The following is a 13342-nucleotide window of genomic DNA, read 5'->3' on the forward strand; positions in this document are numbered from 1 at the left end:
ACGTGGAGTAACAGCTGAGGGTAAGGGGTTCAGGGAAAGCCTTAGGAGAATGAGAAAGATTGTTGTTGTTGTTGTTGTTGTTTTAACTAAGGCAGATGGATCACTGAGAGAATTGAGTCTTTTGGCAGATTGGCTTGTTTTCAGAGAATTGAATTTTGCGAAGTTGGCTTTTGTTGGCTGGGATGCGTTACCTTCTGGCAGGCGGGCCCCGAGGGGTGGTCTGGTGGGAGGCTGGTTCAGGGGGAGCGGGGGAGCCTGCGGCCGGCACAGGAGCGCCCAGCCCAGCAGGGCCCCTCCCTGGCCTCTCCCCAGACCCCGAGCTGCAGCTGCGGAAGGACAGCATCTTCTGCCAGGTCCTGGTGGCCGCTGTGTGCACCTTCTCCGAGCAGCTCCTGGCGGCCCTCAGCTTCCGCTACAACAACAACGGCGAGTACGAGGACAGCAGCCGGGATGCCAGCCGCAAGTGGCTGGAGCAGGTGACGGCCACCGGCGTCCTTCTGCACTGCCAGTCCCTGCTGTCGCCGGCTGCCGTGGTGAGTGAAGGAGCCAGGAGGCGCCTCTCCGGGTCGTGGTACGGGAGGGCCCTTGCTCGCTCACTCGGGCTCTCACTCACCTCGTCATTCAGTCGGGATTTATTGAGCATCGACTGTATGCCACCGTTACCGGCACGGGGGATCCCGCAGTGAACAAGACAGTGTCCTTGTCGTCAGGGGCCGTGTATCCCTGTGTGTGCGTGTGTGGCGCGGGACAGACATAAATAAGGAAAATACACGGTATAGACCAGTGGTTCTCAGCCAGGGCAGTCTTACCTCCTAGGAGACGCTTCGTGATGTCTGGAGATATTTGAGGTGGTCACAACTGAGGGCAGAGGTGGATACTGCTGTCATCTGGCGTAAGGTGCTGGGGATGCTGCTTCCCCAGCAGATAATTCTCTGGCCCCAAATGTCAATAGTGCCACATTTGAGAAGCCCTCATATATAGTGGTAAAGGCTAAGGAGAGAAACAGGGAAGGGGGGAAGGTCTGAGGTGGCAGCAGTTGAAAGTTTTGATAAGGGGGCCAGTGAAGCCCTCACTGAGAAGGTGACATCTGGCTGAAGAACCGAAGGAAGGAAGGGAGGGAAGGAGGGAGCCATGAAGATATTGGGGAGGAACCTTCCAGGCAGCAAGAACAGCAGGTGCAAAGGCCCTGAGGCAGGCGCTTGCATGCAGTGTCTGAGAAACAAGGTGCCCAGTGTGGCTGGAGCAGAGTGAACCAGGAGAGAGAGGGTGGGGGAGGCGAGTCCTAAGATTTATCTGCCTCACTTTGTGCACGGTCTTGCAGGCTGTGGTGGGGACGTTGGCTGTTACTGTGGTGGTGAGCCCTGGGAGGGTTTTGAGTAAAGGAGGGAACAGGGTCTGACTTCTCCACTTACTGAATCACCCATGCTGCTGGGTGGGGATGAGAGTATAGAAGGGCAAGAGTGGGTGCTGGGGGTTTGGAGAGCAGACTTTTGTAGTAGTCAGACAAATAGCATCTCAATCCTCGTAGTAGCCCTGAGGTGGGTGCTTTACTGCCCACATTTCAAGGATGAGAACCTTGAGGCCCAGGGAGTCAGGTTTGAACGCTGCGAGTCTGACTCCGGCCCGGTAACCCCCAGGGTGCCCTGCTTTCTCTGCATCTCCTCTTTTATCTTTGACTGCCCTGTCCCTCCACTCTCAGGGCTCAGAATCGGGGTGGGTTCCTCTGCCAGCCCTGGGGAGGCAGAGCCAAGGCATCAGCCTTTGGGGGTGCTGGTCCCCCAGAAATGCAGCCTGCAGTGACACTTGCCTATGCTGTTTGCTCCTCCACCCCGCGTGCCCTTTGCTGGAGCTCCCCCCCTGCCTCTGTGGCTCTGAGCCTCCCAGACACTGTCCCAGACCCCACTGAAAGCCCCCCGCTGCGGGTGGTTGGGAAAGTGTAGCCTGGCGCGCCCTCTGCTGGCCAGTGTTGCAAGCGGTGTCTGCCGGGCGGCGGATCGGCGGAAAGCTCCACTGGAGGCCTGGAAAAGGCAGCTGGAACACCCAGCCCTCACTGTGTTCTTCTCAGATGAGGACGTGGGGCCTAGTGCATTAATTCATCCGCCCCCATGGTGTGCCAGCCTCTGAGCTGGGTGCTGCGGGTCTGAGGCGCACTTTCTAGCCCGGAAAGCAGCCTGAGAAGAGGGGGTGGGGGAGGGAGTGGGGATGGAAAAAAGGTGAGTTCTGCAGAAGATGGAGAAGCGGCTGAGTTTCTTCGGGTTCAGTGGTTAGAGCCAGCTTCTCTTGAGGATGGGACATTTGAGCTGAGACCTGGGTAGCCAGACAGCTGGCAGGGTGAATGGTCTGAGGAAGTGTGCTGGGCAGAGGGAACAGTGTGTGCAAAGGCTCTGAGCAGAGGCCAGTGTGGCCAGAGGGGAGTAAGCTGGGCGGTTTTGGGGGATCAGGTTGGCCACGTCTGTAGGGCTTGTGACTATTCTAGGAGCAGAAGGAGGACTCAGAGGCTTTGAGGCAGGTGAGTGATAGAATTCAAATTAAGTTTTTGGAAGATAACTTGCAGTCACAGGGGAACCTAGGCCCAGTAGCCCTGCTCTCCCTGCATCTCCAGGGTTTTCCCTGTCTGTCCCTTGCTCAGGGGCAAGGGTGGCAAGAGGAGACCCGCAGAGAGGCAGGTTTGGTCCTTGTCCTGGGGTGGTGAGGAGGGTGGGAGAGACTAGTGGGTCAGGGGAAGGTTTTGGTGGCTGAGCCAGCAGGACTTGGTGATGGTCGGTATAGGGTGAGGGGAGAGAGATGCTGAGAAGTCCTTAAAGGTTTGGGGCTTGGGCACCGGGGCCAATGCTGGTGTGCTTTGCTGCAGTGGGCCTATTGGAGGAGGGTGTGTTAGGTTTGAAATGGCTAAGATGGATTCGTGCACATTAGAACAGAGATGCGTTCTGACCTTGGGAGGTACAGCATAATCCAAGAGCAAATGAGATTTCACATCCAGCCCTGGACAGCTCAGCATAGGACCTTGTGCCTGGTGGGCCCACAGCCTGGTGTGTTGCCTAGAGTCGAATCACAGAATCTTGAAGTAAAATCCCCAGGTAGGGATGGCATCTGAGACTTCTCCACCCTGTCTTCCTCCTGCAGAAGGAGGAACGGACCATGCTGGAGGACATCTGGGTGACCCTGTCAGAGCTGGACAATGTCACCTTTTCCTTTAAGCAGCTGGATGAGAACTACGTGGCGAGTGAGTGATTCTTACCACCCCTACCACGAGAGTTGAGAGTTGGTGTTCTGGGATGGAGGGGACTGCTCTCGGGCCACCTTGCCACCAGGCCAGCTGCCGAAGGTTAAGCTGGGATCTAGCACTTTCAAACCTCTTGCTCCCAACATGAGTCTCAAAGCTGAACCTTGGGGCACATATGGAAAAGAGGGGTTTCTTTTTGAATAAACTCAGCCATCTCCAAAAGTTCTTAGGAAGGAATAAGAGCCAATTCCCAATTCTTATTAGAATTCTACCCTAGAGATGTCTTTCTTTAGAGTGAAGACTTGTTAAGATTTCCTAAGGGTTTATACCATAATTTTCTTCCTTTCTTTCTCCCTCCCTCCCCTTCCCCCTACCCTTTTACCTGCCTGCCCACCCACCCATCCATCCATCCATTCATTCATCCATCCATCCCATCTACTTATCCATTCATTCATTCATCCATCCATATGTCCATCCATCCATCTCTCCATCCCATCTAGCCACCCATCCATCCAATCCACACATCCACCATCCATCCACCCATCCATCCCCACATCCATCCACCCATCCACCCTTCCTTCCACCCATCCACCCATCCATCCCATCCACCCCATCCACCTATCCATCCATCCATCCATCTGTCCGTCCGTCCATCCATCCATGAACCAATTTCCACCTCCTTGGGGGTAATATCCTGTTCAGAATGCACTGACTAGAGTCTAGAGGGACAACAGGTGTCTTCTCAGGGACCGATTGGAATTGATCGACAGTGGCTGCCTATCTATAGGCAGAGTTGGGCTCAGGGGCAACTGGTGACTGGTTAGTGGTTTTTGCTGTGGGTGTAGGATGGGGTGTGCATGCCATAATTCTGCCACCCCTGCCACAAGCTCTTCCTTATGGGTGTAAATAAGCTGAGGTCCTATTCGAGGACAGCTTTGGCCAGGTAGAGGCCCTGGGCTATCAGGTGAGGTGTACAAAGAATGTGGTGAAGCTCTGAAGACACTGACAAGTCCCCAGTGGGGCAGAATCAGTGCCAGGTCTAAGAATGAAGTAGTGGAAGCTAGGACCTGTGGAAGGAGGTGAAAAGTCAGAGGCTGCTCTCCTGAGTGCGGGAGGACAGGGCTGTCCGAGGCTAGCCCTGGTGGGCAGGAGGATGGGGCTGTCCGAGGCTAGCCCTGGCGGGCGGGAGGACGGGGCTGTCGGAGGCTAGCCCTGGTGGGCAGGAGGACGGGGCTGTCGGAGGCTAGCCCTGGCGGGCGGGAGGACGGGGCTGTCCGAGGCTAGCCCTGGCGGGCGGGAGGACGGGGCTGTCCGAGGCTAGCCCTGGAGGGCGGGAGGACGGGGCTGTCCGAGGCTAGCCCTGGCGGGCGGGAGGTTGGGGCTGTCCGAGGCTAGCCCTGGCGGGCGGGAGGACGGGGCTGTCCGAGGCTAGCCCTGGAGGGCGGGAGGACAGGGCTGTCTGAGGCTAGCCCTGGCGGGCAGGAGGTTGGGACTGTCCGAGGCTAGCCCTGGCGGACGGGAGGATGGGGCTGTTCGAGGCTAGCCCTGACGGGCGGGAGGGCAGGGATGGCTGACCAGTGCTCTACGGTGGGCAGACAGGGAAGTCCTGGGATGCCTCTCTGAAGGTGGGAGGCAAGCGATTCTGAGGCTACTCTTTTGAGGGGAGACAGGGAGGTCCCGGGATGCCTTTCTGGAGGTCTGAAGGCAGGTGTGAAGCTGCCCTAGTGAAGAGGGGGCAGGGCTCCCCTCGGGCCCACATGGTGAGCCACCCTGCCCCTCCATGTCCTCCCACAGACACCAACATCTTCTACCACATTGAGGGCAGCCGGCAGGCGCTGAAGGTCGTCTTCTACCTCGACAGCTACCACTTCTCTAAGCTGCCCTCCCGCTTGGAGGGCGGGGCCAGCCTGAGGCTGCACACCGTGCTCTTCACGAAAGGTGAGCTGGGGGTTGCTGAGGGGGGCCTGCTGGGGATGGCTGCAGCCTCTGAGCATGCTGGGACCCAAACACCTGCCCTCCCTCTTCTTTCTTCTTAGCTCTGGAGAATGCGGAGGGGCCGCCTCCTCCAGGCAGCCAGGCTGCGGAAGATTTGCAGCAGGAGATCAATGCCCAGTCCCTGGAGAAGGTTCAGCAGTATTACCGCAAACTCAGGTAACTGCCTGGGCTGCATGTTGGGGACAGGAGTCTGGACACTGCCGTGGAAGGGCGGATATTAGCATGTGTGTGAGTGGGCCAGGCCCTCTGTGTACACCGGCTCTTCAGATCCTCCCAGCAGTCACAGTAGGCCATTCTAACCCACTTTACAGATGAGAGAACTGAGACCCCCAGAGCACACCCAGCTTGCCCAAGGTCACACAGATAGACTGTGGCTGAGCTGAGCTTTGAACTGGGTCTGTTCTGTTTCAAAGCAGATTTTTCCAGTTGAGAGGAGCTGCCTATTTGATTCTGTGTGGGAGTGGGAACTGGGGCAGGGGGCCTGGGATTCTTGAACCTGGGGGTAAGGGAGGAAGGGGCGGTGGTCCCCAGGGCTTTGACCCTGCTGAGAAGAGAACCCCCCCCCCCCCCCGCCAGAGGGAAGTGGAGAGCAGGGACCACCTCTGCCCAGAAAGAAGCTTCAGGCCCAGGGAGGCGGCTCCCACTACCACCACTCAGCCCAGCTCCTTCCTACTCCTGCCTCACCTTCTTCCCCTGTGGAAGAGGTAGGCTGAAAATCAGTTCAGGGTTTTGGGGTGTGTAAGAGCTTTACTGTCTTGGGGCCCAGCTTTACCCTTTGGAAATGGGAGAATGGTGCTTTCATTAGTTTGTTCAGGGAAAATATCCCGCTGTATCATTAAAACTGGTGTCTCTCTGGATTGACTGATGCCATCAATCAGTCCTGTGCCATTTGTCGAGTATTTTAAATATTGCCTCTGAGAGCATTCATTCATCCATCCTTCCTTTATTCAGTGCACGTTAAGCGAGAGTTTTTGTGGGTCAGGCTCTGTTCTGGATGCTCTGGAGTCAGCAGTGGCCAAACAGAGCCTCTTGTTCATGGAGTGCAGATTCTAGAGTGGCAGTTGCCCTGCTTTCTCAATAAAGTTTTATTAGCACCCAGCCACGGTCACTCGTGTACATACTGTCTGGGGCTGCTTTCGTGTTAGCGCAGCAGAGCTGAGTAGCATCTTGAAGGAGACAGTCCGGTCCATTAAATATTTACTCTTCGACCCTTTACAGAAAAAATTTGGCCGAGCCCTATTTTTAGAGGGGGAGATGAGCAATAAGCCAGTAGACACAGAGCATTGTACCGTGTCAAGTGGTAACAAGTGCTCAGAGGAGAGATTCAGTAGGACAAGGGGATAGACAGCGGGGAGGTCGGGTGCTGATTCTGACGGCAGGCAGGGAGAGGTAGCATCCGAGGAGAGCCTGTGGGGGGCTGCCCAGGAGCCCCCTTGTCATCCCCCCTCCCTCCCGCTGGGTGACCCCCCCGGCTGTTGGAGGAATAGGGGGCTGTGGACAGGGAGAGCAGGGCAAGGTGCCCTCAGGGAGAGTCATTGGAGGAGCCAGAGGGGCAGCGGCTGCAGTGGGGTGGCGGCCCCACCCTCACCCCATCTTTCTCTCTCAGGGCATTTTACCTGGAACGGTCTAACCTGCCCACGGACGCCAGCACCACGGCGGTGAAGATAGACCAGGTGTGCCCCGCCTTCCCTCACCCCGCCGCAGAGCTTGGGCAGAGCTGGGGGCTGTTGGGGTCAAGATGCAGCAGACGGGGCCCGGGGTCCCACTGCAGCCAGAATCCTGGCAAAGGAGCCCCTGAGGCCTCTGGAGTCCCTCCTCCAGGAATATCCTTCCTGGGAGAACTCCTTCCCCATTTGAGGAATTCCAGCTTCTTCCCCACCAGCTTCAGAATTCCTGCGATGGCTTTGTCCCTGCTGGCGCCTTCCTGCTCCCCCCTCGTTTACCCACGCGTGTCTCTGAAGCAGGCCCACACCAGATGTGGCCACGTGGCGTTCTTTTTGTTTGATTGGAATTTGTGGCCAACGTTTGAAAATCAAAAGCTTTCCAATGGAATGGAGGCTTCTCGCTTTTCTGGAGAAGCGGAGGGATCTGGCTGTCCAGGGCCCACGTCCCCACGTGGCACCCTTGGCTTTCCAGGGGTGTGTGCTCCAGGCCTTCACCGCCTGCCCAGGCTCAGGCAGGCCTCGAATTTGACCGTGCTTTGGGGGTACCGGCCTTGGGGCTGGAGGCTGGGGGCTCCCAGAGAAGTGGTGGGCACAGCCCTCCGGGGGTCTGTAGTGTGGCTGGCAGAATGGTAAGATGACACAGAAGGAATTGGCAGACTACCATTTAATGCCTGCACAGGGGACTGAGAAAAGCTGGAGGCACCGGGGGCGGGGGGGGGGGGAGGTGCGGAGGTGCTCTTCCCAGGAAGGTACTGTTTGGAGAGGACAGGAGGGGGCACTTCTCTCAGACTTAGCTGGGGGCACACCTGGCGCAGGTGGAAGGTCAGGCCTGAAATACAGCGTAAACCCTGAACACCAGTTTGCGGGCCAGTGGGGAGCCGCAGATGGTCCCTGAGCGGGGGTCAGGGAAGGTTAACTGGGTGGTAACCGCGGGAGGGGTGAGCCGGGGGGACAGCTGCAGTAACAGCTGGACGGGAGGGAGCCAATGGGGAGGAAGGCCGGGTGGGGGCCTCCTGCAAACGTCCCGGTGTGTGTGCGTGCACCTTGCAGCTGATACGCCCCATCAACGCCCTGGACGAGCTCTGTCGCCTCATGAAGTCCTTCGTCCACCCCAAAGCTGGCGCCAGTGGGAGCTTGGGCGCCGGCCTCATCCCCGTCTCCTCTGAGCTCTGCTACCGCCTGGGCGCTTGCCAGATGGCCCTGTGTGGCACGGGCATGCAGAGGTGAGCTGCCGTGACGTCAGGGCAGGAGGCGGCTGGACGGGCTCCGGGAGGTTTGCGGGCCCAGGACGAGGAGGTAGGGGCCGGGGTTGAGTCCTGGTTCTGCCCCTGCCTGTGGAGCCCAGTCGCGGCCTCGGCCCTCTCTCGGCCTCCGTTTGGGAAGTGGGGCTGCAGGAGTGGGGGTCCCCGGAGGCCCGTGGAACTCTCTGGCTCCCTGACTCTGGGGTTGGTGTGAATGAGAGTCTGCAGTGTGGTTCTGCTTGACTGGCCGCCGTGAGCTTGCCCCTCTCCACTGGGGCAGAACTGGCCTCCGTGCCCCACTGGATGCCCTCCTACTCTCCGCCCTTTGTCCCCGCTGCTTGTCCCAGGGGCAGGGGGTAGAAGTCACCTTCTCCGACTGGCCTCCCCTGACTTCCCTATTTAGAACTGCACCCTCTCCGCGCCACCGACGGCCCCACCGTCACCCCACATACAAGGCACTTGGCTCGTGTGTTCGTTTGTTGCTAGTCACCCCCAGCATCGGCCAGCTCTGTGCGCGCAGGGACTTGTTTTCTTTCTCTGCCCTACCCTGGCACTGAACAGCGCCTGGCACACAGCAGGTGCTCAATTAATGCTTGTTGAGAATGCTTACTGTGCACGAGGCCCCATTGTTAAGGGATTGACTCATCTCCTCTTTATAGCCAGCCAGTGTGTGTGGCCTTTTCCAGGCGCTTCTATGCAAGGCCATTTTGCCCCCCAGGGGACACTTGGCAATGTCTGGAGACATTTTTGATGGTCACAGTGAGGAGAGGAGGGTCCTGTTGGCATCTCGTGGTCAGAGGCCAGGGATGCTGCTCAACATCCTACCAAGCACAGGACAGGCCCCCCGCCCTCCCCCCTGCCCCAGTCAATAGTGCCCTGGGAATGGTCTACCCCAGTCTCACGGTTAAGGAGACCAAGGCCTGGGGAGGGCCGCTGACCTGCTGAGGGTCACAGAGTGATTCTTTGGCTGAGGCTTGAATCCAAGAGGTCTGGCTGCAGAGCCCATGTTCCAGAATTGTTCAGAACAGGTGGGAGGGATGACTAGATGTGTCCATGTCAAGCCCTATTGACAAGTTGTGAGGCATTAGGGGAGTCACTTCATTTATTCCTTCAACAAAAATACTTACCAAGCACCTCTTCCGAGCTGGCCCACTGGGAATATCAGAAGAAAACAGGCGAAGGAAAGCTCCTGGTGCATGGTGCTGACGTATCAGGGGGTGCCCAGAGTAAAGCAGTAAAATGCCTACTGGGTGCAGGAGTGCTGGCTGCCAGGAGGAAGGCTGGGCAGGGGTGGGGGGTGGACAGGAGGGAAAGGGGGTAGTGGGGGGGCTCTCAGGGAGAAGGCCTGAGGGGGAGGGAGCGTGTCCAGCAGTTACCTGAGGGCAGAAGGGGCAGTTCTCGGGGTGGGGGGAGGGGGCAGGCCATGAGGCCCGCCCCGCAGCAACGGTCCCTCCCGCCCCTCCCCTGCAGGACCACCCTGAGTGTCTCCCTGGAGCAGGCGGCCATCTTGGCTCGGAGCCACGGGCTGCTGCCCAAGTGCATCATGCAGGCCACGGACATCATGCGGAAGCAGGTGAGGCGGCCCCATCCGCCGGGGCCTCTCCAGGGCCTTGTGGGCTGAGGGCATGGTGGGTTCTCAGTCAGGGTGGGATGAAGGGCTATGTGGATGGTCTGGGTGTCACCAGCCCCAGGTTAGGACCTTCTCCCCACCTGGTGGGGCCCCGGATTTCAGCTTCTGGGGCCTCCGGTTATTCCCCTCACCCCACCCACCTGCACCCACACACTTCCTCCCTGAACTCGGGGCAGAGGCAGGTCCTGGGCCTCATGGTTCTTTCTTCCCAGGGCCCCAGGGTGGAGATTCTGGCGAAAAACCTCCGAGTCAAGGATCAGATGCCCCAGGGTGCACCGCGGTGAGTGGTTGCTCCCCCCGCCCCCACGCCCCAGAAGGCTAGGACCTGGGCTGGGCATGAAACTCCCGGCCTCACGCCAGGCAGGCCCCCCGCTCTGGTGTTCCGATGGGGCTTCATGTCTCATTTATGGGGACCCACTTTGGGGAGTGACGAATACCACTCCAGGCACTGTTCTTATTTCTTTACCAAACAACCACCCTGTGAGCATTCTCTCTAGGTGGCCGGTGGGGACACTGAGGCACAGAGAGGTTAAGTATCTTGTCCCAGGTCATATAGCTAGTAGATGGCAGAGGTGGGATTCTGGGGGCCCAGGGGCCGAGCTCCCGATGGCTGCGCTGCCTTACTTCTCTGTCCTGCCCCTGTCCCCGCGGCAGCCTCCTGGCTGGTCCCTCTGCTATCCTCCTCCCCACAGCAGAGCTGTCAAGTCTCTCCTGCTTGAGACCCATGTAGTGGCTCCTTCTTCCTGGCAGATGAAGCTCAGAATCTTGCCACTGCAGACGTTAGGGAAACCGGGGCTGTTTGTGGGGTGCCGGAGAGGTTCCCAAGATCTGTTAAGTGGAAAAGAACTCCAGGGGTTGAGCGCTGAGTCTGGTCTGCCATTAAGTGTGGAAGAATGCAGCCCCCCACAATGTACACATACACCCCCACACACATATCTTAACAGCCAACACGCATGTGCAGATGCATCTATATTCGTAAACCCACTGCCAGTCTGGAGGGGGCCAGACAGCTGGGGGAAAGCGTGTGCAGCCTGGATGTGTTTCACCGTGCATCTTCTTATACCTATTGAGTTTTGTTTTCTGGGCAGGGATTATGTGTTCAGAAAAATGGCCTGCCTGGCTGTTCCTCATGCTCTTCACCTCTGTCCACCAGGCTCTACCGCCTCTGCCAGCCGCCAGTGGACGGAGACCTCTGAACGTGGAGATACAGCTGCCCGGTGCTCGGCGGCATCCTCTGGAGCTGGGGTTTGGGAGGGCACGGGGGCCATGCTGGCCTTCTCCAGAGCTGGCCAAGGCTCTTTCCTGCTCTGGAACCTGCCAGCCTTCTCCATTCCCTCCTGTGAAGACAAAGCGGTGCCCCCACGCCCGGAGGGGCTGGCCGATTGGCCCTGGGCCGACCCATTCTCCACACTTCGGCCAGAAGCCTGAGGGGTGCTGGGGACCCACAGAGCTAGCTGATGGGTGCAGCCAGGACCTGGGCTCCTGCCCACAAGTCCCCGGGATACAGGGGAGAAGTCACGGGCGCTGGAGCTGGAGGTCTGCAGACCCAGCTGCCTCAGGATGGCTCAACCTGCACTTTTGAAACCCCTGGTTTCCTTCTAAGTCCACATTCCAGGCGACACACGTGTCTCCTCCTCCTCCTCACCTTAGCTTCCAATTCACCCCTAACCCTGTACTAACCTGCTCGGTGGACTCGGAAAAGCCGGGCCTTTGCCAGGAAAGATAGAGGGACAGGGCACACCACCTGTCACCAAGAGGAAACTCGAAAGCCACACCAGCTTCCGACATGACTGCCATCAGAACTTGAGCCATCAGCCCTGGGCACGAGATTTGCTCCGACTTTATTTATATGGTGTGAAATCTCTATGGTTTATTTTGGGGTTTTTATGTTGTTGGTGTTGTCGAGATTTTTTTTTTTTCCCTCTGGGTTGTGTGATTATATATTTGACATTTTAAATTTCAAAGAAAGGTATATTGTCTAACAGGGGACCAACATAAGGTAGCGTTGACGACTTCCCACTTCTACTAAAAAGAGAAAAACTAAATTATTGAAAATTCAAAAAATGTCAGTATTTCATCTTTTTTTAATATTAGGGTCTTAAGGTATCACTTACAGGTATTGACTATGATTCCTTTTCCCACCCACCTCAGTTCCCTAGCAGTCGGTCAGTGTTAGCATGAATGACTCTGCTCTCTTTGGATGCCGGGCCACAAGGATTGGAGTGGCAGCTGGACCAGGGCTGGGGGCTGGAGGGGGTTGAGCCACCCACCTGAGATGCTGCCACACACAGGTGTCTGTCCTGCGGGGCGGAGGGCCACTTGGAAACGCAGGGTGGTGGCTTCTGTAACTTATTTTTTTAATGTTAGCCCAGAGCAGGGCATTTGGGATTTCTCAGCCAGCCAGCCAGACAGGAAGCCAGCCTGCCCACCTCCTGGGCACAGGGACCCACACTGGGATCTCCTCAGCAGTTTGTCCCCTCTAGCTTCTGTATGCCAGCAGGGAAGCATCCTAGCTGAGGTAGCAGGGAGGGGATGTCTTTCTACGCTTGTCTGGTGACTGAGGTCGGGAATGCGTTCCCCACTGCCCCTGAGGCTTGAAGCCCCACCAGCATCTTGGCCCCCTGGGCCTCCAGGGGCCAACCCTCCCTGTCTTGCCACTGTGGCCTAAGTTGCAAGAGGTGGGCCTGTTGCTGGACACAGGTGACACGGATACGAATGGAGACGTGCTTTAGCCCCCTGGCGGGAGATGGAGAGGAGCCCCCGAGGGCAAGGGCGTTGTGCACTGGTTTACTTTAAAATGTACAGATCTTCTCATTAAATTCATGATAGATTTTTTTTATTATTATTAAAAGTCAGTTTATAATATAAAGATCCTGATCTGTGGAGGGTTCCTTTGGGGGCTGCCCCCGGCGGGGCGGCCAGCGACACGGGTGGGATGAGCTCCTGCTCTGAAGGCCGCACGGGGCACAGGGACGGTTCCCATCGATGCTGTCCTAGTCCCTGAGCCAGCGACGCCTGCAGTGACGTTACCACACCCAACCTGTCTCCTGCTCTAAAATGGGGGCAGTATATGTGTTCTCTCGCGGGGGCTTGTGCCTCACGCGGGCCGGGAAGAGAATGGTCTTTATATTGCGTTCTCCTTTACACTCCATTCCGAGCTCCCGTTTCACCGCAATGGTGGAACATGGGACTGTTTTTGCAGGCACTCCTTGGCTCCTTTTGGGTGTCATGCCAGGGTTCCCAGTCATACATGTGCCCGGGGGTCAGGGTAGGTCCGCGCGATGCCACCCAGCACCCTCCGCTGCATCCTGCAAGGCCCACTGGCGTGTGGGATCTGGGATGGAGCTGGAGTGGAGGTCCGCTCGGCACGTGGGCTGGTTACCAGCCAATCAGAGTCCAGGCTGCTGCAAGCGGGCCAATCAGGATAGACGCCGGTGCAGACTCCGCGCGTGCGCACCTGGACGTGTGACGTGGTTCTCACCTCTCCTTGCCGGGGCCGCCCTAATGGAGATTCCGGGGTGCGTCTGCCCAGCCAGAGATATCTCATTCCCTGGGCCGGGTCTGAGCTGCAGACCTGTTTTGCTGGGCT

At 57.9% G+C, this 13342-nt stretch overlaps 1 protein-coding gene across 3 annotated transcripts in view; it reads left to right on the top strand.

Annotated features, from left to right (window-relative positions):
- Window positions 1-12622, top strand: part of PREX1 (phosphatidylinositol-3,4,5-trisphosphate dependent Rac exchange factor 1) — a 170676-nt gene extending 158054 nt beyond the window's left edge. For all 3 annotated transcript variants that reach the window (XM_006735441.3, XM_081832605.1, XM_081832606.1), the window contains 9 exons: window positions 313-533; window positions 3124-3223; window positions 5018-5161; window positions 5260-5374; window positions 6825-6891; window positions 7933-8105; window positions 9594-9696; window positions 9966-10033; window positions 10907-12622. In XM_006735441.3, coding sequence (XP_006735504.1) covers window positions 313-533; window positions 3124-3223; window positions 5018-5161; window positions 5260-5374; window positions 6825-6891; window positions 7933-8105; window positions 9594-9696; window positions 9966-10033; window positions 10907-10949 — 1034 coding nt within the window. In that variant the 3' untranslated portion in view covers window positions 10950-12622. The remainder of the gene's footprint in view (window positions 1-312; window positions 534-3123; window positions 3224-5017; window positions 5162-5259; window positions 5375-6824; window positions 6892-7932; window positions 8106-9593; window positions 9697-9965; window positions 10034-10906) is intronic.
- Window positions 12623-13342: the final 720 nt, after the last annotated feature.

The sequence above is a fragment of the Leptonychotes weddellii genome, chromosome 10, assembly GCF_054177405.1.
Source record: "Leptonychotes weddellii isolate Sample4059 chromosome 10, ASM5417740v2, whole genome shotgun sequence".
NCBI lineage: Eukaryota > Metazoa > Chordata > Mammalia > Carnivora > Phocidae > Leptonychotes > Leptonychotes weddellii.